The 27,142-nt window shown below is 34.8% G+C and overlaps 1 protein-coding gene across 8 annotated transcripts in view; it reads right to left on the bottom strand.

Annotated features, from left to right (window-relative positions):
• Positions 1-27,142, bottom strand: part of Pkhd1 (PKHD1 ciliary IPT domain containing fibrocystin/polyductin) — a 458,548-nt gene that overhangs the window by 131,921 nt on the left and 299,485 nt on the right. For all 8 annotated transcript variants that reach the window (XM_019208499.1, XM_010631095.1, XM_019208501.1 and 5 more), the window contains one exon: positions 1,226-1,380. In XM_019208499.1, the coding sequence (XP_019064044.1) occupies positions 1,226-1,380 (155 nt within the window). The remainder of the gene's footprint in view (positions 1-1,225; positions 1,381-27,142) is intronic.

Raw genomic sequence — 27,142 nt, 5'->3', positions numbered from 1 at the left:
AAAAAAAAAAAAAAAAAAAAAAAAAAACAGGAAGTATGGCGGCTCTCTGATCCTTGAATTATGATGTAGAAATAACTGTAGAGAGTCCTAGAAAAAATATGCACTCCCCTCGCACATATCCCATGCAAAACAATTCTCTAACCCTATTTACTTCTAAGATTCATTACATTTAGCTATAACTGATTTAGATGTCCAGGGAAGATTATATTTATTTGCTATTTATGCACAGTAAATTTGCATTGAGTATATGATATAAAATATTTAGTATCTGATTTTATAAAAAGGCATTCAAATTTTCCTTATTTTCAGAAATAATAGCAGTAATTTAACATAATAATATATTTTAACAACAATTATTTTACATTTTAACAATAATTACAATGTTCTAAGGGATTTTATAATACACTATGCCAGGAAATGAACTGGAAACTCAGTGTCTGAGTTTTATTCCAGCACAGCCAAGAAATCGCCCAGTGACCTTGAGTGAGATGATCAAGCCTTCTGCTCTTAGATTTGCCATAATGAATTTTTAAGACCTTCATATCTATTTACTCTTTAAAAATTAGGTAATAAAATAGTTAAAGACATTATCTTACCCTGATACATACAGTGTACCCACTTTTGCAGCAGCACAGCTCGTGATCATCAAATCTTGGAAGCATGTGAATGGATGCAGAAAATGTGATATACATTATATCACCCATAAAGAGGAGCATGAGTCATTTGTAAGAAAATCAGTGCACTTGAGACCACACCACATGCTGAGTGAAAGTTTATGACAAAGAAGGTTAAATATTGTGTGCTTTCTCTTATATGAGAAAACCAAAGTATAAATAATTTTAAAAGCAAAATAAAAGAGAAGATAAAAATAAAATAAAAGAGCAAAACAAAAGATCGATTTTATGGAGAAGTGAAGACTCTGGGGATAGAGTGACATGAAAAGGAGGAAAGAGGAAAGGGAAGTAAAAAGTATCAAGATGTAATATGTATACATATCGATTCCCTATATTCATATATCTTGAATATGCATCACAAACATACACTAATCAAAATTGTTTTTTAATTAATGAAGAAAAAAAAGATACACCTACTAGAATAAACCCAGAGCTTTGGTAAGGTTGCCCTTTTCCCTTGATGGCAACCAGATGCAAGATCTCTGGGCTCTTTGGTACTAGTGGTGCACTCGCTTCTTCTAACCAGCAAACCCAGCAAACCGAAGTCTTACCGATGTGCCGGTGTTGAAGACGCTCATGGACCTGGATGTGGTGGCCCTTGACCTCTTTCACAGTGAGGACCTCTGCTTCGTGTGGCTCGTAAGAAGAAGAACTAAGGACGATTTTGTCAAGGGGTTTCCAATCCACTGCATCTTCTACTATAATTCTGTAACAGGTGAAAAGATGATAAATATATATACTGACAGTGCAACACAGATCATTGACTAACTCCAGAAAGAGAAAAGAAGTCCACTATAGCCAATAGTCCTACTATAGGGATCATAAAGATATTCCATTAGTTGGGAAATATAAGACAAGGGAATCAGAAACAGTAAAAGTTCTAGAGTTCAGTGTATGCGTCCTCACATGTATTTCTATAATAGCAATCTTCCTTCGTCATTTGGAAAATATTTGAAAAATAAAGGCATTTCCAAAGAACTTTTTTAATGTTTTCTGAAGACTTAACATTGCCATTTGGATCATAAAGATATTCCATTAGTTGGGAAATATAAGACAAGGGAATCAGAAACAGTAAAAGTTCTAGAGTTCAGTGTATGCGTCCTCACATGTATTTCTATAATAGCAATCTTCCTTCGTCATTTGGAAAATATTTGAAAAATAAAGGCATTTCCAAAGAACTTTTTTAATGTTTTCTGAAGACTTAACATTGCCATTTCTGAACAATTTATCATTATGTGTTAAGCCTAATATCTTTGCAATCATACAGATCCAAGTGTGAAGCTGACAATTACTATAAGTCAATGAACTTCTCTCAGTTTTATATCCTCTTCTGAAAGGTACAATACTTAAATAGTGCCGCTAACATCCCAACCTGATTGTGTGGACTAAAGAGCAGCTTTCCAAGCACTACGCTTTTATCATGTTATAAAACCATGTTTTATTCATTTTTTAATTCACTGTCAATAAATTTTCTGTTCAGTCTATCCCTGTTGCCTCATTATAACTAGCGAATATGATGGCTTTATTCTCCATTCAGTCACTACCAACTTCAGTAGCCCTTAATTTCCTATCTATTTAGCCAATACCCAAATCTTAGCAAGCTTTGACAGCAGAATCCTTTCTACCAATAAATGCTCACCCAAGCAGAGGGCCATGTGCAAATCACTCCACCATGCAGAGTATATGACAAGACACCGGTGAAAACTAGAGACTGCAGCTGTCCTACAGACATACCAGTAAATAAATTATATGCCATTTATATTGAAATTATAACAGATTTTGTTAGTAAAAAGAAAGTTTACTATATGTTTAGAGAATGAGATGGTCATATATGGGGCAATGGAATGATCCTGTTATGAAACAAGGGCTGTTATTAATTTGAACCTGTATGCTGAACATTAGAGAAATAAAGAAAGATAAAAAAGAATACTATAAATTGATACAATTTTAATGAAAGATCTTAGACTCTTAGCTCTGTTCCTGATTTGCTATGTCTTCCTAAGAAGTTCAATAAGAGAATACAGTAAAGCCTTGGTTCACAAACACCTCTGTTCATAGACAATTCAGTTTGCAAATAGAAATGCTATGCAAAATTTTGCTTCCATTCCTTAACTCCGCATCAGGAGAGGAACATAATAGTGGCCATCTTCTCTACACAAACACAAACATGTCCACCTTTCGCATAATCATGGAACAAATTGAGTTTGTGGACCAAGATACCACTGTCTTAGCACAAATGCTAAATGAAAAGACAAATAAACTATTATATAAAGAGGTTAGATGGTAAAATTCAATTGAATGGAGTCCCAGACTGAGTTGGGACAAAGAAAGACTCCAGATCAAGTCCAGAGTTCAATCCACTAAGTATCATCTTGCTTGATTCTTAGTTCTTCACCTCCTAACCAATAATTTGAAAAATGGTACTCTTATATTTCACAATGATATTATGAAAAACCTTGAAATAATTAAAAAGTCTATGGTCCACACAATGGAATACTTTGCAGCCATCTTAAAAGTTTATTGTAGAAGATCCCTGAATTACAAAGAATTTTGTTCATGATGGGCTGAATAAAGAGCACGATATGAAATAATATACCGTTTCTAAAATAAAACCAATGCATGCATAGAAAACAGTACACAGAAAGAATTCACACTAAACATAGACTCACATAATGAGTCTATTAGTGATTTTCAATAAAATCTAAATTTTCTAACTTATCAGGTAGTACATTACAACAAGAAAGGATATATTTAAAAAGAAAATACAGCAATGACTATAAAATCACACCATCCAATAAGCAGTGTAACTGAAATGATTTCTTTTTTATAACATTTTTTATAACATGTATCGTCATATAGTCATTTCATTATTTGTATTGTTCAATAAACCTCTTGATACTGTCACTATAATATTTATATTATTTTATTTTTTATTGGTACATGTTTGCAATACATAATGTTTACATTCCTTGTGGAGAGCTGGAACATGTATGCAATACATCATACTGCTTTTTATTTCTTTCCCTTCTCCTTCTCCCCTCCATTTCTTAGTCCCCTTCCCTTTTTCAAAAGACCTAACTCCTATTATCTTTAATTTTACTCCATAGTTATATTTTGGGTTTCTTATATAAGAGAAACCATGCAAGACTTAAGAATGTGTGTCTGATTTATCTCACTTAATATTATGGTTGTAAGGTGAAACTATTTTCCCAGGAATGACTTGAGTTTATCCTTCTTCATGGCAGAGTAGTGCTCTACTATGTATAAAAGCCATATTTTATGTACCCATTCATCCATTAATGACATACAGGCTGCTTTCAAGATTGAGCTATTATGAGTTGTGCTTCTATAAAAATGGGTCTGCATGTATCATTGTAACATGATGATATCTAGAAGGGAAATAGCTGGTTCAAATGGAACTTTTAGTTTTAGTTTTTTGAGAAATCACTATACTAATTTCCGTAATGGATGCACTAGTTGACATTCCCATCAAAAATGTAGAAGGGTTCCTTTTTCCCTGCAGCCTCACCAACATTTACTATTGTATGATTTCTTGAGGATGGTCATACTTTCTGTGGTAAAGTAGAATCTGAGTGCTGTTTTAACTTGCATTTCTTTTGTGGCCAGAGATGTTAAACGTATTTTTTCATGTATTTATTGGCAATTTATGAAGTGCCCATTCATTGCTGTTACCCATCTTTTGAGTGGGTCTTTTATGTTTGAGGTCTATTTTTTTTCAAGTTCTTTATATATTCTAAATGGTGTTCCTTTGCCAAAGTATTGAATGGCAATATTGCCCCATTGCCTCTTCATTTTGCTGGTTGTTTCCTTTGCTGTGCAGAAGCTTTTTGATTCTTTATGATCCCATTCATTGATTCTTCACACATTTAGGATTCTGTTCAGAAAATCCTTGCCTATGCCTATATCTTCAAGAGTTTTGCCAATTTTATCTTCCAGAAGACTGTTTCTGTTTTAATATTGCTATCTTTGGTTCATTTTTATTTTAATGTAGTACATGGTGAGATATATTGGTTTAAATTGAATCTTTTGCTTGAACATAACCAATTTTCCCAGCACCATTTGTTATTTATTAAAAAAGTGATCTTTCCTCCAGCATATGCTTTTGGTCTCTTTGTCAAAGATTAGAAAAGTGAATGTGATGAGAGTTATTTCTGTATTTAATATTCTATTTCATTGATCCACATGTCTTTTTTTTTTTTTTTTTTTTAGCACCATGCTGGTTTTATCTCTATGGCTTTGTCTTGCAACATGAAGCCTGGGATCTTGGTGGCTCCTGATTTGCTCTTGTTGCCCCAGATAGCTTTTGCTATTCTGGATTTCTTCTGGTTCCATAAGAGTTTTAGGATTGTATTCTCTAGTTATATGACAAACGCTAGTGGTATTTTTATTGGAGATTTCATTAAATATGAATATCAGTTTTGGAAATATGGTCATTTTGACAATATTTGTTCTGCCTATCTAGGAAGAGGGAATTTCTTTCCATTTTCTGATATTCTTTGATCTCCTCTTTGAGAGTACTGCAATTTTTGTTGGATAGGTCTTTCACTTCATTGGTTAGGTTAATTCATAAGTATTTAATTTTTTGATGCTATTAAGAATGTTATTGTTTTCTTAATTTCTTTCTCAGTGAGTTCATTATTGGTACACAGAAATGTTACTGATTTTTGTGTGTTGATTTTGTATTCTGCTACAATACTGAATTTGGTGATTAATTTCTAGAGTTTTTGGTGGGATTTTTGGGGAGTCTTCTATGTAGAGGATCACTTCATATTCAAATAATGATAATTTGACTTCTGCTTTTCCAGCACATACACCTTTTTATTTCTTTCTCTTGTCTGATTGTTCTAGAAAATGTATGGAGAATCATACTGAATAGGAGTGATGATGGTGGAATCCTTTCCTCCTGATTTTAGAGAAAAAGGTTTCAGCTTTTCTCCATTTAATGTGATATTGGCCATTGTTTTGTTATAAATGGCTTTTCTCATACTGAGATAATGTGGAGCTATGCCCCTTTTGTTAGGGCTTTTATCATGAATGGATGTTAGATTTTGTCAAAGGCTTTTTCTGTGTCTTTTGAGATGATAAAATGATTTTTGTCTTTACTTCTGTTTACATTTATTGATTTGTGCATGTTGAAACTTCCCTCCATCCTTGGGATGAAGCTTACTAGTCAGGATATATGATCTTTTTGATGATTTGTTGCACTCTGTTTGCCAATATCATGTTAAGGATTTTTGTGTATATGCTTTTTAAAGAGACTGCTTGTAGTTTTCTGTTTTGATTAGTCTTTTCTCTGGCTTTAGAATTGGGTATTACCTTCCAGGAATAACTGTGAGAGTACTCTTTCTCTTTCAGTTTTATTAAAGAGTTTGAGGAGTATTAGCATCAGCTCTTCTTTAATGTTCTTGTGGAATTCACTAGAAAATCATCAGGTCCTGTGCTTTGTTTAGTTGGTAGTTTATCACTGCTTCAATTTCACTGCCTGTTATTGGATTATTCAGGGATTTTGTGTCTTCTTGGTTTAGTTTTCATAATTTATACGTATCTAGGAATCTATCCATTTTATCTGAATTCTCCAATTTATTGAAGTACATGTTCTCAAAAATAGTAGCTAATAATATTGTGGATTTTGGGGTTGTCCATTGAGATTTCAGCCTATTCATTTCTAACTGCATGATTTGGGTCTTTTCTCTTTTGGTAAAATTGGCTAAGGTTTTGTCTGTTTTGTTTATTCTTTCAAAGATCTTCAATTCATTTCTTCTTTGTATTTTGCTTTAGTCACAAGTTCACTAATATGTGCTTTGAGCCTTATAATTTCCTTCCTTATTCCAGATTTGCTTTTAGATTTTTCTTGTTTTTCTAGGCCTTGGAAGTACATTATTAGGATGGTAATTTGGCCTTGCCCTGTTTTTCTAATGTGCACATTCACAGCTATAAAATTTCTTCTTAAAACTTTTTTTTATTTTGTCTCATAAGTACTAGCATGATTTACTTGCATTATTGTTTGATTCCAAAAATTAATTTCTTCTTTGGTTTCTTCTGTGACTCATTTATTACTGTGTATTTGTAAGTAAGCAGAAGAGTATTTAATTTATATGCATTTGCATAATTTCTATTTGGTTCAACTCTGATATTTTTGTTCATTTTTTCTTAGCTTGATCTGTCCATTTTTGATCATGGAACATTGAGGTCCCCCAGTATAAATAATGCTATTTATTGTATTTTTTCATGTCTAATGTTATTTATAAACTTATTATTTATAAAGTTGGGTGTGGCAGTGTTTTTTGCATATATCTTCTTGTTAAATTGTTCCCTTAGCAAATATATAATTACTTTCTTAGCCTCTTCTAATCAGTTTTTGTTGAAGCCTACTTTATCTGAAAATAGTATAGCTATTCCTGCTTTCTTTTGGGCTTCTAGTACATGGAATTACTTTGTATCTTTTGACTTTTAATCTGTAAATGTTTTATTAAGTATGATTTTTAATTAAATGTGAATATCACTAGGATTAGTTTTTGATCCATTCTGTCAATCAGTGTCTTGTATTTGAGGAATTGAGACCATTCACATTGAGAGTTAATACTGAAAGGTGTTGCTCTTTCCCTGTTATTGCATTATTTTCCTGTCACAGATTTCCTCTTTTCCCCTCTTTCTGCTTATGTGCTCAACCTACCCAGAACATTCATTCTATTAGAGGGATTGTTGGCTTCATTGCCACTTTCTAGGGCACCCTTGAGAACTGTTTTTGCAGTGCTGGTTAATTGATTGTGCACTTCTTAAGGTGTTCTTTGTCATGGGAAAAAAAAACTTGTTTCCCTATTGATGTTATATTTAAGTTTGGGTTGGGATTTGTTTTTGTTTAGCACTTGAAATATTTCACTCCAATCTTCTCTAGCCTTTAAGTTTTGTGATCAGAGGTCTGCTGTAATTCTAATTGATTTATCTTTATAAGTGATTTGTTGTTTTCTTCTTAGCAATTTTTAATATTCTGTCCTCGTGTTAGACTTCTGGGATTTTTAACTACTATTGTGATGAAGTTCTCATTTGATTATGGCTATTTTCATTTCTATACACCTCACTTATCTGAACATTTATTTATTTCCCTATATTTGGAAAGTTTTCTGCTATTATATCTATGAACATGTCTTTTATACCACTTTTGCTATCTTCTGATTTTTCATTAATTTAAAGAAATCTTATATTACTCATCATTGTGTCATCAAGCAGCTATTGAATCCATTTTTCATGTTTTCTTGTTGTTTTTAAGGTGTCTGAACAATTGTCCCTGAAAACATTTCTAGCACTGACACTATGCTCACATTGGCCATTTCTGATGCCCATAACTTCAGAAAAAAAAATTAATTCCTAGATTTTGCTTTGTGACCTTGTTATGCAATCTAATTCTTTGCTAACCTGGTCATTCATGGTTTGTGTCACTTTTTTTAGCTCTTCTAGCTTTTTATTAGTGCCTTCTATAAACTCACTGATCATTTTATTAAGTCCATTATCGTTTAGTTATATCTTTTTGTAGCTTGCCAACCATTTTATTGATCTAGATTTTTTTTTTACCTTCTCTGTTATTTTTTCAGATAATTCAGCTTTGTGGCTATTGATTTTCTCCCCTTCAATGCCCCATGCATAATCTCTGGGTGAACTGAAAGTTTCTGCAAGCATTTTGTTTCCTTGCTTTTTCATGTTTCCATTTTGGTTTGCTTGTTTCATTTTCTGCTGAAGTTTGTGGGCAAAATTTGTTTTGTTTTGTTTTGTTTTGTTTTTTGCTAGTATGGAGATCTCTTTGTAGTGTCTGCTTTTCAGTAAGGTACTCTGGGCTTGACTGTACTTTTCCTCTGCCCCAAAATCTGATCACCACCATTAATTCTTAAGGGGAGGATGCAGTGTAGTTGGCTCAGTACCAGTTGTCTGAGAATCAACCACAGTATTATCAATGACACAAAGATATTGTGGATATCTATTAATACAACAACTATGCCACCCTGACAATAACAAATAAATCAGCAACAGTAATACCATCAAAGACAAATTGGATGTTTACACACCAGAACAACCAATAATGTACCACCCTTAACCATAAAAAAGATCTATAAATATAGTACAAACGCGTAAGACAAACCATATAGGGACATATAGTAAATCTCTACTAAAAGGACAACTATAGCTCCTCTAACAACAGACAAGAATTCAACAGTAATAATATAGAGTTAACTATTTAAATAGTAAATTTAATTGTCATACTAATAAGATAGAGTGAGAGATGGGAGAATAAAGAAAAAACTAGAAAAATTAAGCAATACAAGATGAGAAGGAGAAGAGAAAAATGAAGCAGAAAAAATTAATAGAATTAGATAAGGGTAATAGAAAAAATTTTTTAAAAGAAAGAAAATGAAAAAATTTAAATATTAAATGAAAAATGGAAGAGGAAAAAATAAGAAAATGGAAAAATGTAAAATAAATTTCCCAAACTTCAAAAAAAGGAAAGAAAAAAGAAAAAAATTAGCCCCAGAAAAAATGTTTTTCTCTATTTTTGAGTGGCTCTTTTCTGGAAACTGCTATTTTGTAATCTAGCAAGTCATAGTTTTCTCTGCCTAGTTTTAGGGCCTGTCGGTCTGTTGAGTGCCCTTCTCTTCCTGAGGTTGCTCTGTCTGTACCCCCAAACCATGGAAAATGTACAAACTGAGGTGTGTGATTGCCCACGTTAGTAGATGGGAAAGCAGTCACACTTCTAACCTGTCCTAGATGTAGGAAGCAAGGCAAGGGTTCAAGCAGACTGTTGTAATTAATGCCAGCACTTTCAGACACAGCCACTTCTGAAAGCCACACATGCTGGGCTCAGGGGTGTTCCATGTAAATTTCTCAGGGGTCCATGTCTAGCACACACCTTCTCCATTGCTGTCTCCTGTAGTTGTCTATCACCCAATCACTGTGTGAGGGTAAAATTGGAAACTGAATGTTTTAGGTTGTCCTGAGGCTTATCCTTATATAATCAACTCTTTCTCAAAACGGCACATGATTAAACACTGGCAGTATAGCAGGTATTGTCCTAACTTCCTTCTCCAACTGTGGCCTACCATGTAGAGGGAGTTACTTTTGAAGTAAAACACCAAGCCCTTTTTGCAGTTTATAATAGCCATGGGCTTTGGGGGTTGGGGGGCTAGTACTGCTGGACTGGTCTGTTCTTTCTCCCTGTGTCTCCCAACCCTTGGAAATTACCTTGTGAAAAGACAGGTTCCCCCACCTATCTGCCCCTCTGGAAGCACCTCTCTCTTCTCTCTTTCTCTATCCACCTCCCCTCCTAGAGTCCATTACTCCTACTTCCCTACAGGTTCTAATTTTCCTATCAGTTCCCTTTTGATTTCTAGAGATCTACTTCTTTTTTTCATTATTGTCAACTTGTTATTTTCTGGGTGTCTAGATTCCAGGTCCCAAAGAAGCTATATTTTGTTGCTGATCACTACTCTAGCATTTTGGTTCTCCTTAGTTCACTGTAATATTCTGACAACATCCTTTTAAGTGAGATCAAAATTCCTGATATGGAATTCGGAGAGTTTTTACAATGCATAAGGGAGGTATATATCATTATACATATGTCAAAATCCACAGAACATACATTATTAAATATATCTTAATGTAAATTAGGAAAAAAGTGAAACCTCACCCATGCTGTAGTTAGATGAATTTATACACTCTCCTCTTCTCATTCTTAAAAACCAATTTGATTTACTTTGTTTCAAGAAGTCTTTTGAAGGAGTCTGAATGCCTAACATTTTCTATTCCAGCAAAATTTTGACAAAATAAATACTAGTGACTTGTGACTGTTTTTGTACTCTTGTCTTCTATAACTATCCAACTTTGATATTGTTATTTAAAGTTTAATGAATCTAACCATATACTATACACACTCAAAAATACCTACCAGTATGTGAAGGAAAGAGCAAAAGGAATTGTTGAAATTATTATTCCAAACTTTATACTGAAATTATGAATGTGTGTCATCTTAGTTACTCTTCTCTCATTGCTGAGACAAAATAGCCAACACCCAAAGTCAAAGAATGAAAGGTTTATTTAGCTCACAGTGTGAAGAAGTTTTGGTCCATAATTGGCTAGCTCCAAAACAGGGTGGCATGTGGCAGAGGGGCAACGATTCAACACGGTGGAAGACAACAAAAACAAGAGAGCTTTAACAGCGTCTTTCTACCCCTTTTATTTTATCCAGACTACCGGGATTAGGGCAGTGCTAAACCAATCAGTATACTGTTTAGTAATCACATGCCCTTCGTCCCAGCATAACATACTCTAGATTCAGCCACCATTGAAAAAGCCACCCCTAAACACATGAGACTTCAAGGGGACCTCCAAACCCAAAGCATAGCAAGTGTAATCTGACTTTTTTCCATTAAGACTTTCAAAACCTAACAGGTTCATGAATATTTGTTTATCCATTCTCCTAAAATATGAGGATTCTACGTTCCACACAGTAACAGTGTTAACTTCAGAGAAAACTGTGGTCCCAGTATCATTGCCCGAGTTTTCTTTAAATTTTAATGCACATTACTCCTAGTCCCCGCCTTCTACTAGTATGGTTACCCTTCAGTCATTTCAAGAAATCCTAATAATGCCTATATGAATAAAGAATTCCAGCTGTATACCATGCTTCTGATGAATACTAATGAGAGTCCTATAGCTACAGGGAAGAGGAGAAACTTGCAAGTTGTGAGCAAAACATACCTAAAATAATGAATTTTAAAAACCTACATGGAAATCATATGAAAACAGGGAGGAAATTAGGAATAATCACTGTGGAAGTCTCCTAAAAGATAACTTTTTAAATAATGAACACAATAATTAGCACAATCTCCTTTATTTTAGCATTAATATTGGGCCCAGTTCAGAGAAAGTATAATGCTTATCAAAGTATAATACTTCTTTAGTTATAAAGAATAAAAAATGCAAATTTGATTTAGAAGTTCTTACAACCATGTATAAAACATTCTTATATAAACAGCTACAATTTAAATTTTTAAACTAAAGTCTGGGCGATTTCAATTGTAATAACTGCTTTTGGCCACAGCCTCAGATGTCTTTCTCTCAAAAAATAAGAATGGCCACTAACTTCTGGACAGATTCTACAGTGTTTTTCCCCAAGAAACTGGGAAAGCCACAGGCTTCTGAACTCTACTAACATTGTAATGTGGTATTTTCTAACTCTCTAGGGAGGAATGAGAGTGGGATTAAAAAAGAAGATGTGTTATGTACATGTACCAACTCTCCACGGTGAATGTAATTATCATGTACTGCAAATATGTCTGAATAAAATAAAAACTTTTAAAGCCAAATAAAAAAATAAAAATTCTGTCAGTGAAACTGAAACACAATGAAGACTCTCAGACTTCACTAGACTATGCTGGATATTGAAGAAATTGAATTTTGTAATGATGTTAAAATGATAGGGACAACATTAATTGCTATTGTAAATATCAATTATTTGTCTATTGACCTCTCTTCTCCCTCATTCCAGAAAACTGATAATACCTCCCTGCGAACGGATCCCTCCATCCACCATACTACTTAAATGAGAAGCCTAGGTTATAGTTACATAAATCCTTCTCAAAGGTTAGACATGTTTGTCAAAATCCCTCTCCTGGAATGAGTGGAGGATAATGTTTTCTTCTATGGTGGTGAAACTCGGAAATGTTCAACAACACTGGAGCCTACAAGAGTAAGGAAACCATTAGAGAAAATGAAGTTGAAGTGGAGAAATACAAATGGCAGTATTTGGGAGTAAAGAAGAGGGCCTAATACAATCTCCCAAATGGAATGAAAAGGTTTATTTTACTCTTACCTTCAACTAAAAGAATCCTGGCTACTATACTAGCTACCTTATATGCAGCTTACTTTGTTCCAGAAACTGGGATAAAAATTCACATATACTATGAAACATGTTGTTACTAAAATTATAAATAATAAAACCATATGTTATAGTGGTTTTGATAGTAGAGAAATTTGTGCTGGAGGGGAGGGTGAAAGCCCTGTAAAGGATGTGATGGAATCTTTAAGGATAAGTAGGATGTCTATAGATTAAAAGGAAAAGCAAAGATTCTGATTCTAATCCAAAATTTCATTTATTAAATATTTTTGGAACCAGTAGTAAGGTTAGTATAGAAGCCAGGTATGTTATACTCAAGTGAGAATGTAGCAGAGAAGAGAAGACTGAGAAATAATTGAAACACAATATATATGAGGAATACATCGGATTGATACAAAGGCTATTGGAAGAGACATTCTCAATGATGATGTTCAAATTAAAGGGCGAGGTCCTAAGGAAAAGGGTGAGGTTTAAAAAGGCTGGATTTGTTCTTCATTTTAGAGTTATTTTCCTTGTAAATAACAGACTACATTTATAAATCCCATGAAATACCTCGCAGCTGTTAGAATGGCAGTTATAAAATAGATATGACAAGTGATGATAAGGATACAAAGAAAAGAATGCTTGTACACTGTTGATCACAATGTAAATTAGTACAGCCATATAAAAATAATATGAAAGAAATTCAAAAAAATAACACTACCATATGGTTCAGAAATCCCACTACTGAGTATTTATACAAGGGAGATGCAATCAGTACATTCAGGAGTTATCTGGGATGGTGATGTATCACAGCAGTAGAGAACTTGCCTAAAATATATGAGGCCCTGGAGTTGATCCCCAGTGAGAAAGGGAAGAGAGGAGAGGAAAGAGAGAAGAGGAGAAAAGAGGAGGGCAAGGGAGGGATGGGGAGTAAAAAAGGGAGAAAGAGGGAGGAGAGAGGGAGAGAGAGAGAGAGAGAGAGAGGCGGCTGCCATGTTCAACATAGCTCATCTAAATGTCCAGAAAATGTAAACAATTTAAATGTCTCAAATGATGAATGGATAAAGCATGATGCTAAATTAAATAAAATATACCAGGTACAAAAAAGGTGAAGACTACCTAATCTCACCCATATAGTGAATCTACAAATGTTGACCTCATGGAAGCAGAGAATAGAATGGTTGAGTAATTGGAGAAATATTTGTCAAAGGATATAAAATTTTAGTCAGGAAGAATAATTTCAATTTCTGCTATGCATGATGATGATTATAGTTAATAACAACGTACTGTATGCTTAAAATAGCTTGACAAGTGGATTTGAACAGTCCTCACCACAAGACAATAAGTATTTGAGGTAATGCATGTGTGAATTAGCTCAATTATCTATTCTATAATGTATAAATATACATATTTCAAAATATGATTTCATATGTTATATATATTTTTTTACTTTGTCAATTTAAAAAATAAAATAAAGGAGTAAATAAGTCACTTTAGAAACAGGATAACAAAATAAAAACTGAATAATGCCTTACCCACTTTCTTTCTTGGAAAGATAAATAAGACACAGGATCAGCAAAAATAAGAACCTTTGCAAAAAAGTGTTACACTTGTCACCTTTCTCTTGGTAGGACAATACATTTGAAGCTTGAGACAAAAGCCTTCACTTATTCATAGTATAAAACAATCCAAAATTGTTGCTAATCTGTCAGCTTCAAGGTCAACTAAAACAAACAGTAAACATTAATTGCAATAAACAGTAATTTAGAGACAAATTTATATGTAACAGAACAAAAAGAAAGGTTTTTTCCACAATGTTTGCTGTTTACTTTGGCTGACAGGTGAAGAAATGCATGCAAGCTCATAAAGTTAACGTGAAATATTTCCTCTGAAATTCTCACGCTGATATTATTTACAAAACAAATCGATTATATACAAATAAATTTGTATGTCTAATTACAGTCGTGAAATTTATGAAGAGGTCCAAGTAAATGAAATATCTCCACAATATATTATAAAGAATTATTAAATTGATCTAACCTAAGGAAGGATTCAGGAGAATGCTCAAAGCATAGCTTGGAAAGGCAAGTAATCAATATCAACTTGCCAGATTTGCTGTTCTGTGGTTCTGCAAGATGTTATCATTAGTGAATGCTGAGCACATGGTATAGGAGAACTATATTCAAAACTTCCTGTGAATCTTAAATCATTTTTAAATGTTTAAATGGACAGCATATTCATAAAACCATTATACTGCTCACATAAGTACACATCATCTACATAATCTCATGAAGATACTGTTCCTGTAGGAAGATGGAAGAAATCTTTATAATAGTTGTAATGCGTACAACAGAAGGAGTAGAATTAGACAAACTAGGGAAAAATTAAACCACAAGAACTTCTACCCTTTAATTTGAAAACTTCATTTAAATTCTCTATCCCCAGTTTTCCTATCCATAAAATGCAGATAATACCTAACTTACAGTACTGAGAGATTTAAATGAGATAAGGTATGTAAAATTCTTGATAGAGGCGTGACATAGCAAATTTCAAGGATAAGAACTCAATAAGTGGTAGCTAGTTAATGACTATGGGTAGTTTTAATTAATAAAATTGAATCTCTTTCAAAATTAGCCTGTAGGTCAAACTCTGAATGAGGTTTTTAACACATTCTTATAAGAAAAATCCATTCACATGGCTCCTGCCAAATTCCATCTTGCTAACCTTTTAATTATAATTAAAGTTTCCTATTGATCCCTATTAGAAGCGCTTACTTCACAGATCCTTTTGGGTATCACAGAGGAACCTTACTCTGTACATGACCATATCTGAACTCACGGTCTTTTCCCCTAGGCTTCTTTCTCTTCTAGTGAATGATAACCCATGTGTTGAAATAAGCCAAACACCAAGAAAGTACCTCGCACCCAACGTGTCTGGTTAATTTTAAGTTTCAACTCATCTGGGCTAAGTGACACCTAGAAATCTGCTAAAGCATAATTTCTGGGTGTATCTCTGAGGCTGTTTCCAGAAGAGACTGATGTATAAATCAGTAGACTGTGAGGAGAAGATCTACCTTCAGTGTGAATGTGTCTCATGGACTCTCTTGGGGGCTAGATGAGAATAAGAGCAATGGAAAGGTGTTTTGTCTCTGTTGAAGCTGGGACACCCTTCTCCTGCCCTTGATTACCAGAATTCCAGGTGCTTCTTCTCTCCCTTTCTCTCTTCCCCTTCCCCTGGACATCAGAACTCCAGGATCTTTGGCTTTGAACTCTGACATTTGACCCTTAGTCTCTAGGGCTCTCAGACTTAGAGCACTGGGCTGAAAGTTACACAAGCTTTCTGGGGATTTGAGCCTTTCTGACTTGAAATAAGTCAAATCACCAACTTCCCTAGTTCCTTAGCTTGCAGATGTCACATCAAGATTCTTCTCAGTCTCCACTCTTGTGTTTAATTTTTCTAATAAACCCCTCCCATATATCTATCTTACAGTAATAAATTAAAACTTTTGATATCATCAAAGAATATTGGCCTTAACCCCCAGCAAGTCCCTACCATGCTCAGCTCCTGCTCTCCATTCAACTACCAAGGCATTCTCTCCATTCTCCCTTACAGTCCTTTCATCCATTTGGATGGAAATCACAAATTGCCATAGGGCTGCTCCCTTGATGTTGGTGGCTGGTAACTGAGTGTCAATGACTCCCAGCCTTGTGCATAGCGCTAAGCCCTGAGTGCCTGAGATTCGCAGCTCTGGGTGCTCCAGCTCTTAGTGTTATAGTTCTTAGCATTATAGGTTCTCTCTCCCACCACTTCCTCAGCTTCCAGCCGCCCCATCAGCTCCGCTGCAGCCCAGGCTGGTAGGTTCTTTGCATTTTTCTGAAGCCTACCACATTTTGTGCTACCTCTAGAGCGATGCATGACACCTCCCTCTAGTTTCAACCCAGGGCTTCTCTTCCAGCCTGAAGCCTTGGCATTGAGCCTCTGCTGGCAGCTGGGGAAGGGGACTGCTCAAGGCTTCACTTCAGCTTCAGCCTTGGGCCTCCTGTGGATGCCTCAAGGGACCTTCCCTAGCCCTTGGCCAAGGCTTTCACTTGCCAAAGTCACCAGGGGTGTCTGGGTCTGTGGAACTCTTCAGGGTGAATTACCCCTGTGGCTACCATTCCGAGCCATTTCAGGGCAGCCCACTCAGCCCATTGTACCAGAAATGAGAATCACACCAGAAAACAGGCCCACCCCAATAAAACCTTTGTTAGGAGGACTTAGGCTGCCAAGAGGGTGCAAAGTGCTGGCCTAACCCTCTGGGCAGGAGGAGAGGAGGTTGAGGGAGTTACTTATACAGAGGAGGAGCCATCTGCACATGTGCAGTTTCCTGCATTTCTTGACCTGTTCCAGAACTTTGGAACAGGGTCATTTGCAGAGCAGCACTCTCTGCTGTGGCCCCAAGGTGAAGCCATCTAGGATAGGTCTCTGTTGAATCCCAGGATATCAGGGCCCTTGTCTTCTAGAGCAAATCATCTAGGACACTTGTACTGTCACAGCAGAAGTGCTAGCAATTTCCACACTTTCACTAAAGGTCGGGGCCCCAAACTGCTGCTTCTGTGACTTTTCTGTCATTTCCAGGAAGAACTATAGAATTGGCCCACTGGTGTTAAAGGGACTGGAGACTATCAGCAGTGGCCCTGGTACCTCCCCAATCCTTACCCTTAAGTATGATTTTTCAGGGCATTGAGTGGCAGCATTGTCTGGAGCACAAAAGAATGGGTCCAGCCCCTTGGCTATCTCCTTCTCGCCACAGAACCACCTCCAAGACCCTGCTTCTTCATAATCTCCTACACTGACTCCTTCTCTCCTTTACAATCTAAAAGTTTAGAGTAGCCCCAAGCTCATTCCAAGGCTCTAAATTTCCCCTCCATCTCCGCCTTCCTGTTAGTGACATCAGCCACTTCCAGGATGACTCGCGGCCCTTTTCACTCAGAGTCCTAGAGTTATGTGTCTAATTGCCTTCATGACATCTCTGCTTGGTGCCTTCAATTTAGCATGTCCTTGCTACTTTCTACCACAACAAACCTGTTCATCTCCCAATCTTCTCCACTTTGCTTATTTTTCCACCACCCACAAGGCTGCACTATGGGAACATGGGCAGCCCTCTTCTTGCACCTCAGCATATGGTCATCGGCACATCCTTCTCTCTACCCACTTTCTCCACCTCCTCTACTTTGGCAGCTACCATCATTTCCAGCCTTAATCGGTCTCCTGACATCCCAACTCTGCCCTTGTCTTCTTGTTTTAATATCTACAAAGCCAGAATTATCTCTTAAGTACAAGTTGTATTTCATTATTTACCTACATAAAACATGCAGAGATTTTCTCTTTGACCTCTCCTACCTGAACGAGGATGCCTGTGGGACTTGACCCTGCACACTAACTATCTCTACTCTCTTCTCACTCCGTTCTGCCAATACTGATCTCCTTCATGCACTTTCCACCCTCCACAGTCACATTAGTAGCAGCAGAGTATGTCCTTCTTCATGATACACTTTTTTCCATTCACATGACACAGACAGATCTCAGCTCAAATTTCCCTTCCTCAGAGAGATATTTCCTGTTCATCCAGTCTCACATTCTCCACACCAGCTATATTTAATCCTACCCTCCTACTGATGTCCTCACTAACATATAGTATTATCTGCAGATATATTGTTTAAATTCTTGTGCTTGCTTGTTCTCTCTCTCTCTCTCTCTCTCTCTCTTTCTCTCTCTCACACTCTCACCCTCCCCATTAAGATGCAAGATCTAGCAAGATCTCTGCAGATATATTGTTTAAATTCTTGTGCTTGCTTGTTCTCTCTCTCTCTCTCTCTCTCTCTCTCTCTCTCTCACACTCTCACCCTCCCCATTAAGATGCAAGATCTAGCAAGATTTAGAAGACAGTAATCCTTTCTTATTGGCTTTTATGTCTCTAGTGTTACAGCCAGACCTCTCTCAAGAGAAGCATTCCTCATATTTGATGAATGAGTAAAAGATGTTTGCTTTACCAGAGCACGCTTTCCACACACCCAACTTTTCTTCACTAATACCCCTTCGTCTTTCAGTCTCCACTTCTGAAATCATTCCTTAGCAAAGCTTTCTCTAACTTCCCTCATGGCCCCAATTACCAAATGCATATGTTTTCAGAATCCATCTAACAATTCTTCATAGAATTTATCATATATATACAAATATATTTATTTGTAATTTTATACTTGATGCTTATGATTGATATCTGAGGAAAGGGATCATGTCAATTTTTACTTGGTATTGCATCTTGAGATCATAGCTCAGTGTTTGACATAGATTATGCATTCATGAAAGTTGTGTTGATTGTTTAAAATAACTACAAAAGTAACATCAACTCTATAAACAATTCTTTATAGAGAAAAAGCACATTAAACCAGCTTCCTAGTATCTCACCAAGATGATACTTCCTGCTGTACATCCTTCTAGATATTTCCTATCCACAGATAGTCACACAGAGATACTAGGATACTGTGTAATATTAGTTCTAGCCTTAATGTCTTTATCTCCTTACATTTGTCAGCTCAAATTCTTCTATATTTTTACCACCTTAGGTTTTACAGTGGTATTCATTTCTATTTTAAATAACATTTATTTCAATTCTAGCAAAAAAACATTTTTTTTCTATATACTAGTCAGATGTACATCTTCTTTTGGAACTCACATATTGAAACTCTTTAGAGATATTTCTGGTGAGCTCATATCTTTTTTTGTTCCTGAGTTTTCAGAATATTAAAAATATTAGTCCTCCATCTGTACCATGATATGTGCAAATTCTTTTTGGTTTATTATTTTTTCTTACATTTTGGAATTAACGTTCAAAAATACTACATTTCATACTGTCAGATATATTATTTATTTTTATTTATTAGTGCATGCGCATAATATATAATATTTACAATCCTTGCAGGGAGTTGGAACATATACATAATAGGTTTTAATTTTGGATTTTACCCCTTCCCTTGCCCCCCCGCCACATATCTCTTGATACCCTTCCTTTTTTTTCTTTTTTGTACATATTTATTGTATGTGTTTAAATTCCCTGAGTAGAGTTGGTACCTGGACATGACACATCTTATTCCTTTTTTACCCCTGTTGATCTCTTTTTCTTCCCCTCTTGCTCCATCATTTGATCCCCTTCCTATTTGAGAAAGACCTATCTCAGGATTCCCTATTATCTGTTTTTCTTTATTCAGGTTTTTCTCATGTAAGATAAATCGTGTGATATTGAAGTTTGTGTGCCTGATTTACCACACTTAATATTATGTCTCAAGGTGCATTCATTTTTCCAGAAATGACTCATTTAGCTTTCTTTATGCCAGAGTAGCATTCCATTGTGTGTAAATACAACATTTTCTTTATGCAGTCATCTGCTGATGGACATACAGGCTGTTTCCAAGATTAAGCTATCATGAATTGTGCTGCTATAAAGATGGGTATGATATCTTTAAATCTTTCTGGAAGATGTCTAGGGTGAGAATTAAATGAAATTAATGGAGTGAAATTTTTAGTTTCAAATTTTTGAGGAATCTCCACATTGATTTCCATAGTGGTTTCACAGTCCTATCAATAGGTAGAAAGGTTTCTTTTTCTCTTTGCCCTCTCTAGTATTTCTTGATAATGGCCATTCTTTCTGGAGGAAGATGGAATCTTAATGTTGTTATAATTTACATTTCTCTATTGGCCAGTGATATTGAGCATTTCAGCATGTATTAATTGGCTATTTGTACTTTTTTTTTCCTCTGTGAAATGTCTATTCATTTAACTTACCCATTTTTGAATTAGGTATTTTATATTCAGTGGTCTAACATAGGCCTCTGTCCAAAGAGATACTGGCAAAAAATGTTTCCCTATCTGGAGGTGGTCTTTTCACTCAGCTGTTTCTTTTAATTTAATATGATCTCATTTGGTAATGCTCAGAACTATTTCCTGTGCAACTGGGGATTTGTTCAGAAAGTGCTTGCCTATGTCTATTTGGTCAAGAGTTTTACCTATCTTGTCTTCTGGCAGATTAAATATTTGTTTTTTCTGGTTTTTTTTTTTTCTCATTGAGTTTATTGGTACATTTTAGGCATACAGTGCAGTTACATTTATCATTGGGATCTTGTACCTTTACATGACAGTTCTTGGTTCTCATATTTCCCCTTATCCCTGCCCTGCCTTTACACCCCCTCCCTTCCCTATTTACAAATACTTTATTTCCATTTTTTCATTTTCTCTTTTTTTCTTTTCCCTTATTTCCTTTCCCCTACCCTTTCCACTTTCCCTACACCTTTAGCCCTTTTCTTCCTATTTCAAATTGTTAATTATCTCATTAAGATCTTGTGTACTAGTACAGTTTTTCACACCAGAGAAACTATTCAGTATTTACACATGTGACTTCTTTATTTCACTTAGGAGTATATCCTCAAAACGTATCCACTTTCCTATGAATGACTCTAATTTCTCATTCTTTATGGATAAGTAATATTCCATTTTACAGAAAAACCACATCTTCTTCATCCAGTCTCCAACTGATGGGCAAATAGGCTATTCCCAAGTTTTAGGTATTACAAACTGTGCCGCTAAAAACATAGGTGCACATATATCACTGTGATATGATTCTTTTAAATCTTTTGGAAAGATACCCAGTAGACAGATGGCTGGGTCAAATGGAACCTCTAGTCCCAGCTCTTTGAGGTATCTCCACTTTGATTTCCATAGTTGTTGCACCAGTCTGCACTTCCACCAACAATGGAGGAGGGTTCCTTTCTTCCCACAACCCCACCAACATTTGTTATTGGTTGACTTCTTGATAGCAGCCATTCTTTGTGGGTTGAGGTGGAATCTCAGTGTTGTTTTCATATGCATCTCTCAAATGACCAGTGATGTGGAACATTTTTTCATATATTTACTTCTTTGCTTTTACTTTTTTGTCTGAGAAATGTCTGTTCATTTCAGATGCCCATTTTTGAATTGGGTCTTTATATTTGGGGGGGCTGATTTTTTGAGTTCTTTATATATTCCTTTTTCTGGGGAGCAGCTGATAAAAATTTTTTCCCACACGTAGATAGGAAAGGAAGAAGTTAAACTGTCATTATTTGCTGATGATATGATACTCTACATTGAAGACCCAAAAAATTCCACCAAAAGACTTCTAGACTTAATTGACACTTTTAGCAGAGTTGCTGGATACAAGGTCAACACTCAAAAATCAGTAGCCTTCTTGTACACAAATAACAGGCTCACTGAGAGAAAAATTAGGGAAACAGTTCCTTTCACAATAGCATCCAAAAGAAATGAAATATCTAGAAATCAATCTAACAAAAGAAGCATAAGAACTCTACACTGAAAACTACAGCACTCTGAAAAAAGAGATTGAAGAGGATATAAGAAAATAGAAAGATATCCCCTGCTCCTGGGTAGGAAGAATCAACATAGGGAAAATAGCTGTACTACCAAAACTGCTATACAGATTCAATGCAATGCTGATTGAAATTCCAACAGTATATTTCACAGAACTAGAAAAAGTAATCCAAAAATTCATTTCAAACCAGAAGAGACCTAGAATAGCTAAAGCCTTCCTAGCCAACAGAGGCATGGCAGCGGGTATAACAATTCCCACTTTGAAATTATACTAAAACAGCATGATAGGGGCAAAGAAACAGACCTGAGGATTAGTGGAATAGATTGGAAGATACAGAAACAACTCCAGATGTACTCAGCTACCTCATCTTTGACAAAAGACCCAACCTTCCTCACTAGAGGCAAGATAGCCTCTTTAATAAATGGTGTTGGTAAAACTGGATTTCAATTTGCCAAAGATTAAAACTAGACCCTTATCTTTCACCATGCACTAAACTAAAATCCAAGTGGATTAAAGATCTAAATATTAAAAGAGTCACTAGATTTGCTGGAAGATAAGTAAGGCAGAACTCTTGAAAACATTGGCATAGGAAAACTTTATGAACAAATCTTCAGTAGCATGGGAACTAGCAAAAAATATCAATAACTGGGATCTCATCTTATTAAAATGCTTCTGCACTGCAAAAGAAACCATCAACAGAACTAAATATTTGTTTTAACATTAGTTTTCTGATCCATTTTTATTTTAGTTTAGTATATGGTGAAAGATACAGATGTAGATTCAATCTTCTGCATGTGGTTGCCAGTTTTCCCAACACCATTTATTAAATAGGCTATCTGTCCTCTTCTGTATGTCTTTGGCAACTTTGTCAATGATCGAGTAGGTGAATGTACTAAGGGTTGTTTCTGTATCCTCTGTTCTATTTTGTTGGTTTTCATATCTATTTCTGTGCCAATACCATGCTGTTTTTATCTCAATAGCTTTGTAATATAATTTCAGGTCCAGGTGATTCCTCCCGTTTTGCTATTTTTAACAAGGATGTTTTTGCAACTCTGGGCCTCTTTTGGTTCAATATGAATTTGAGGATTGTTTTTGCCACTTCTGTGCAGAATGTCACTGAAATTTTTATTGAGATTGTGTTAAATCTGTATATAAATTTTGGAAGTATGGACGGTTTTACTATATTGGTTCTGCCTACCTAGGAACAGAGGATATCTTTCCATTTTCTGATGTCCTCTGTAGTATCAATTTTCAGAGTACTATAGGTTCCACTGTAGATATCTTTCACTCCTTTACCTTTATTCTTAAGTATTTAACTTCTCTTGGTGCTACTATGATAGTACTATAGGTTCCACTGTAGATATCTTTCACTCCTTTACCTTTATTCTTAAGTATTTAACTTGTCTTGGTGCTACTATATCTCTTCTCTAATTTCTTTCTCAGTGGGTTTATTATTAGTGTACAAGAAGTCTATTAATTTTGTATCCTGCTACATTACTGAATTTGATTATTATTTCTAAGAGTTTTTTGATGATTTTTTTTCAGGTCTTCTATGTATAGTATAATGGGAATAATGATAATTTGACTTTTCCCTTTCCTATATGTATCCCTTTTATTTCTTTCTCTTGCCTACTTGCTCTGGCTAATGTTTCAAGGACTGTGCTAAACAGGAGTGGTGATGATAGCCATCCTTGTCTCATTCCCAATTTTAGAGGGAATCCTTTCAGTTTTTTCCATGTAATATGATGTTGGCAGTAGCTTTATCATGAATGGTTTTCATCAGGTTGAAATAAGGTCCTTCTATACCTGTTTTCTTCTGTGTTTTTTTTTATGAACAATCTATCATGTCTTAGTGTTATGATTTCTTGGTGTTTTGTCTTCCTCATTATGATCAGAAGACTTCCCTAATTTTTTATATATTTACCTATACTTTCTTCAAATACTCTTATGATATTTTTACATTTGAATTTTTTTTTAATTTTGGGGGGGTAAGGGCATGGGGACAGGGTCTGACTATGTAGTTCAATCTGGCCTTTAAATCAAGGCAATCCTCCTGCCTCAGCCTCCTGAGTGTTGGGATTACAGGTGGCAACCACAACACCCATCTTACATTTAAAATGAATCAATCTATAGTTTGATTTAGTATAATGCATACAATGAAAATCTAATTTTAATATTTTTCCAAAATATTTACCAAATATTTTAGCATGTTTACAACTAAAATGAAATGTTAATTTATTCAAATTCTAATGTAGCAGAAGATACTTAGATTTATTTCTAGATATTCTTTTCAGTTTTTCTGCCAATGTTCCATTACTTTCTTCACAGTAAAGATATAGTTTATATTTCTAAAAAAAAAAATACTGCTAATTTTTGGCTAACTCCAAGTGTTTATTTTTCCAAACAACTTAGAGTTGATGACTGAATGCTAATGCATATATTTCGCTTGTAATTAAAGTTGCATTGATTATGACATCTTTAAAATACTAAACTTTCAGTTTATATAATGCATTGCTATTTATTCATCTCTTTTTATGCCTCTGAATAGTGTTCTATATTTTTCCTTTTACTGATATTATAATTTTTCTTAATTGTCCTTCCTGGCCTATTAAATAGTTTTTTTGTGTGTGTCTTTTTTGTTAATAATTTTGAGGCGCTTTCCTTTTTTTCTTAAATTTATATTATTTAATTTATGCAGTATTAGCTTTACATTTTTAAGAAATGGTTTTAATTTTCTCCTAGCTAAAAATAATATTACATTTTATATCAATTTTTATATCAATTTTCCTTTATGGGGTAATTTTAAATTTTTTTCTATAACTGGCAGTTTCATTACTTCTGTTTTATTTTTACAAACTTTTTGTTGTTTTGCTCTCTTATTTTATTTTCTTCACACTTCCTGTTTTCCTGTGATGTCTTTTTTTTTCTTTTTTCTAAACCCACTGATGATCTGAAGGTATATTTCCTATTTTAAATTTATATTATAATTAATTTGTATTAATTCCCTATGTCACTCTTTATGTGCTATCTCCAGTTTCCTTCCCTTGGGTATAGTCAGATTTTTATCAAAGAACACTGAATGTGATGGTTAATGATATTGTTAGGCTATAATGTCCAATTATTTAAGCAAGCTTTTATCTAAGTATTACTGTGGAAGTATTTCATAAATGTGGTTCACACAATGAGTTGATTTTCAGTAAGAGGGTTTGCCCTTAATAATGTAGGCCTTATCAATCAGCTAGAAGAACTTGAAGCAAACCTGAAATTTCCCTGAGGAAGATGAAATTCTGCCTCAATACTGCAGAATCAGCTCCTGCTCAGCATTTTGCAAATTGTCTGCCTACTCTACTAGTTTCAAACTCGCCTGGAGAACACACACACACACACACACACACACACACAACATGACCTGTGACTAGGGTCTATGTTTTGTATAAACAGAAACTGAACTATTATATTAATTTTTCAAATTTTATACTATATTGCACCTTTATTAAAAAATTATTAGAATTTGTGTTGTTTAAGGATTTTATTGTGTCATATTTATAGCATTGTTTAAATTATCTTAATGCTTACCATCAATATCTTTTCTTTTTTAAAATTAATTTTCTTGTTACATTTAAAGTACACAATAAAATGAAATTCACCATTGGACATTTGCACCTTTACGTAATCCATCTTGGTTCTTATTTCTCCCCATTCCCCTGCCCTCCCTTCAATGCCCCTAACCCTCCCTATCTACAAAGACTTTGTTTCCATTTTTTTCATTTTCTCATATTAATTCCATTCCCTTCATTCTTTTCTGCTACCCTTCCCACTTCCCCTTCTTGTTGCACCTTTTCTTCCTATTTCACATTGTCTATATACCTTTTAACCCTTATTTATACTTTCAGTTACTCACACTAAAGAAACTATTCAATATTTATACATTTGTGTCCTATTTATTTCACTTAAGAGTATCACCTCAATGTGCATCCGTTTAGTTATAAGTATCTCTAAATTTCTCATTCTTTATACCATCAATATTTATATTGTTCTTGAATTTTAAAATTTGTTTAATCTCTTTATCTTAACTTTTCTTTTTTGCATTTTGTCAGTTCTTCCAAAGCAAAAGAGCTCTGGTTTGATTTCACATGTGAATGGCAACTTAGCAAGGTGTCCAATTCTATGGTTATTATCTTTTCTTCCCTGCATATTTATGATGTTTTATTATTATCTATTATTAGTACAGATGAGAATTTTAAGGCTAGAAAGCTTTATGTCCATCTCTGTTTTTCTTTTATCTTCCTTCAATGTTTTTTCTTGCACTATAAGGATAATGTAACACTGTAATCATTATTTGAATGTTTAAATTAAATATAACTTTCCCAAGTTTGCTGTTTATATTTCAGAGTTTTCACCATTTCCCTTAGTGTAACTACCATTGCCTGTTATTCAAAAGAACAGTTACCTATAAGTAGCTTTTTGTTTCTGATTTCTAACTGGAGAGGTTTATCTGTATCATCATCTCTCAATCTTAACTTCTGAGCCCTGGGAGACTTCTGGGAGTTTGTTCTTTAGCTACTTATTCAGTCTGAGACTGTTGTGATTCTGTTCTTTATGATGTATTTTAAACTCCATAATGTACATCACATATTTCACCTCACTCTTACTTTATTTCTCTTTATATCTTAACAATGCTACCTTTTCAAGTCGGAACTCATACTCATTATCTTACTTATTATCATAACTAACTCATACTTAGCTAACTCATATTATCTCATGGCATTGACATTTTTTAGATCTTATTAAAAACAATAAATGCATATTATATAAAGTTTATTCATGGAATATTTGATGTTCTACCCCACCTTTTGAATGTTTTATTCTATTATGTTATAAATAATGTCTATCTCACCAGAAAGAGTTCTGCTATCAAGAAATCAACTAGTAACAAATGTTGGCAGTGTTGTGGGCAAAAAGGAACCCTTCCCCACTGTTGGTGGGCCTGTAGACTGGTGCAACCCCTGTGAAAATCAGTGTGGAGATTAGAGGTCTCATTTGACACAGCTATTCCCCCACTGGGTATCTTCCCAAAATAATTAAAAGAGTCCTACCACAGCGATATATGTGTACCCATATTCACAGTAGCTCAGTCTGTAATAACTAAAACTTGGAAACATCCCAATTGCCCATCAACCGGAGACT

Source organism: Fukomys damarensis, unplaced genomic scaffold (assembly GCF_012274545.1).
Source record: "Fukomys damarensis isolate Sample0158 unplaced genomic scaffold, DMR_v1.0_HiC HiC_scaffold_14, whole genome shotgun sequence".
Taxonomy (NCBI): domain Eukaryota; kingdom Metazoa; phylum Chordata; class Mammalia; order Rodentia; family Bathyergidae; genus Fukomys; species Fukomys damarensis.
The sequence above is the reverse complement of the archived record's forward strand: the minus strand, read 5'-3'. Positions and strand labels throughout refer to the sequence as shown.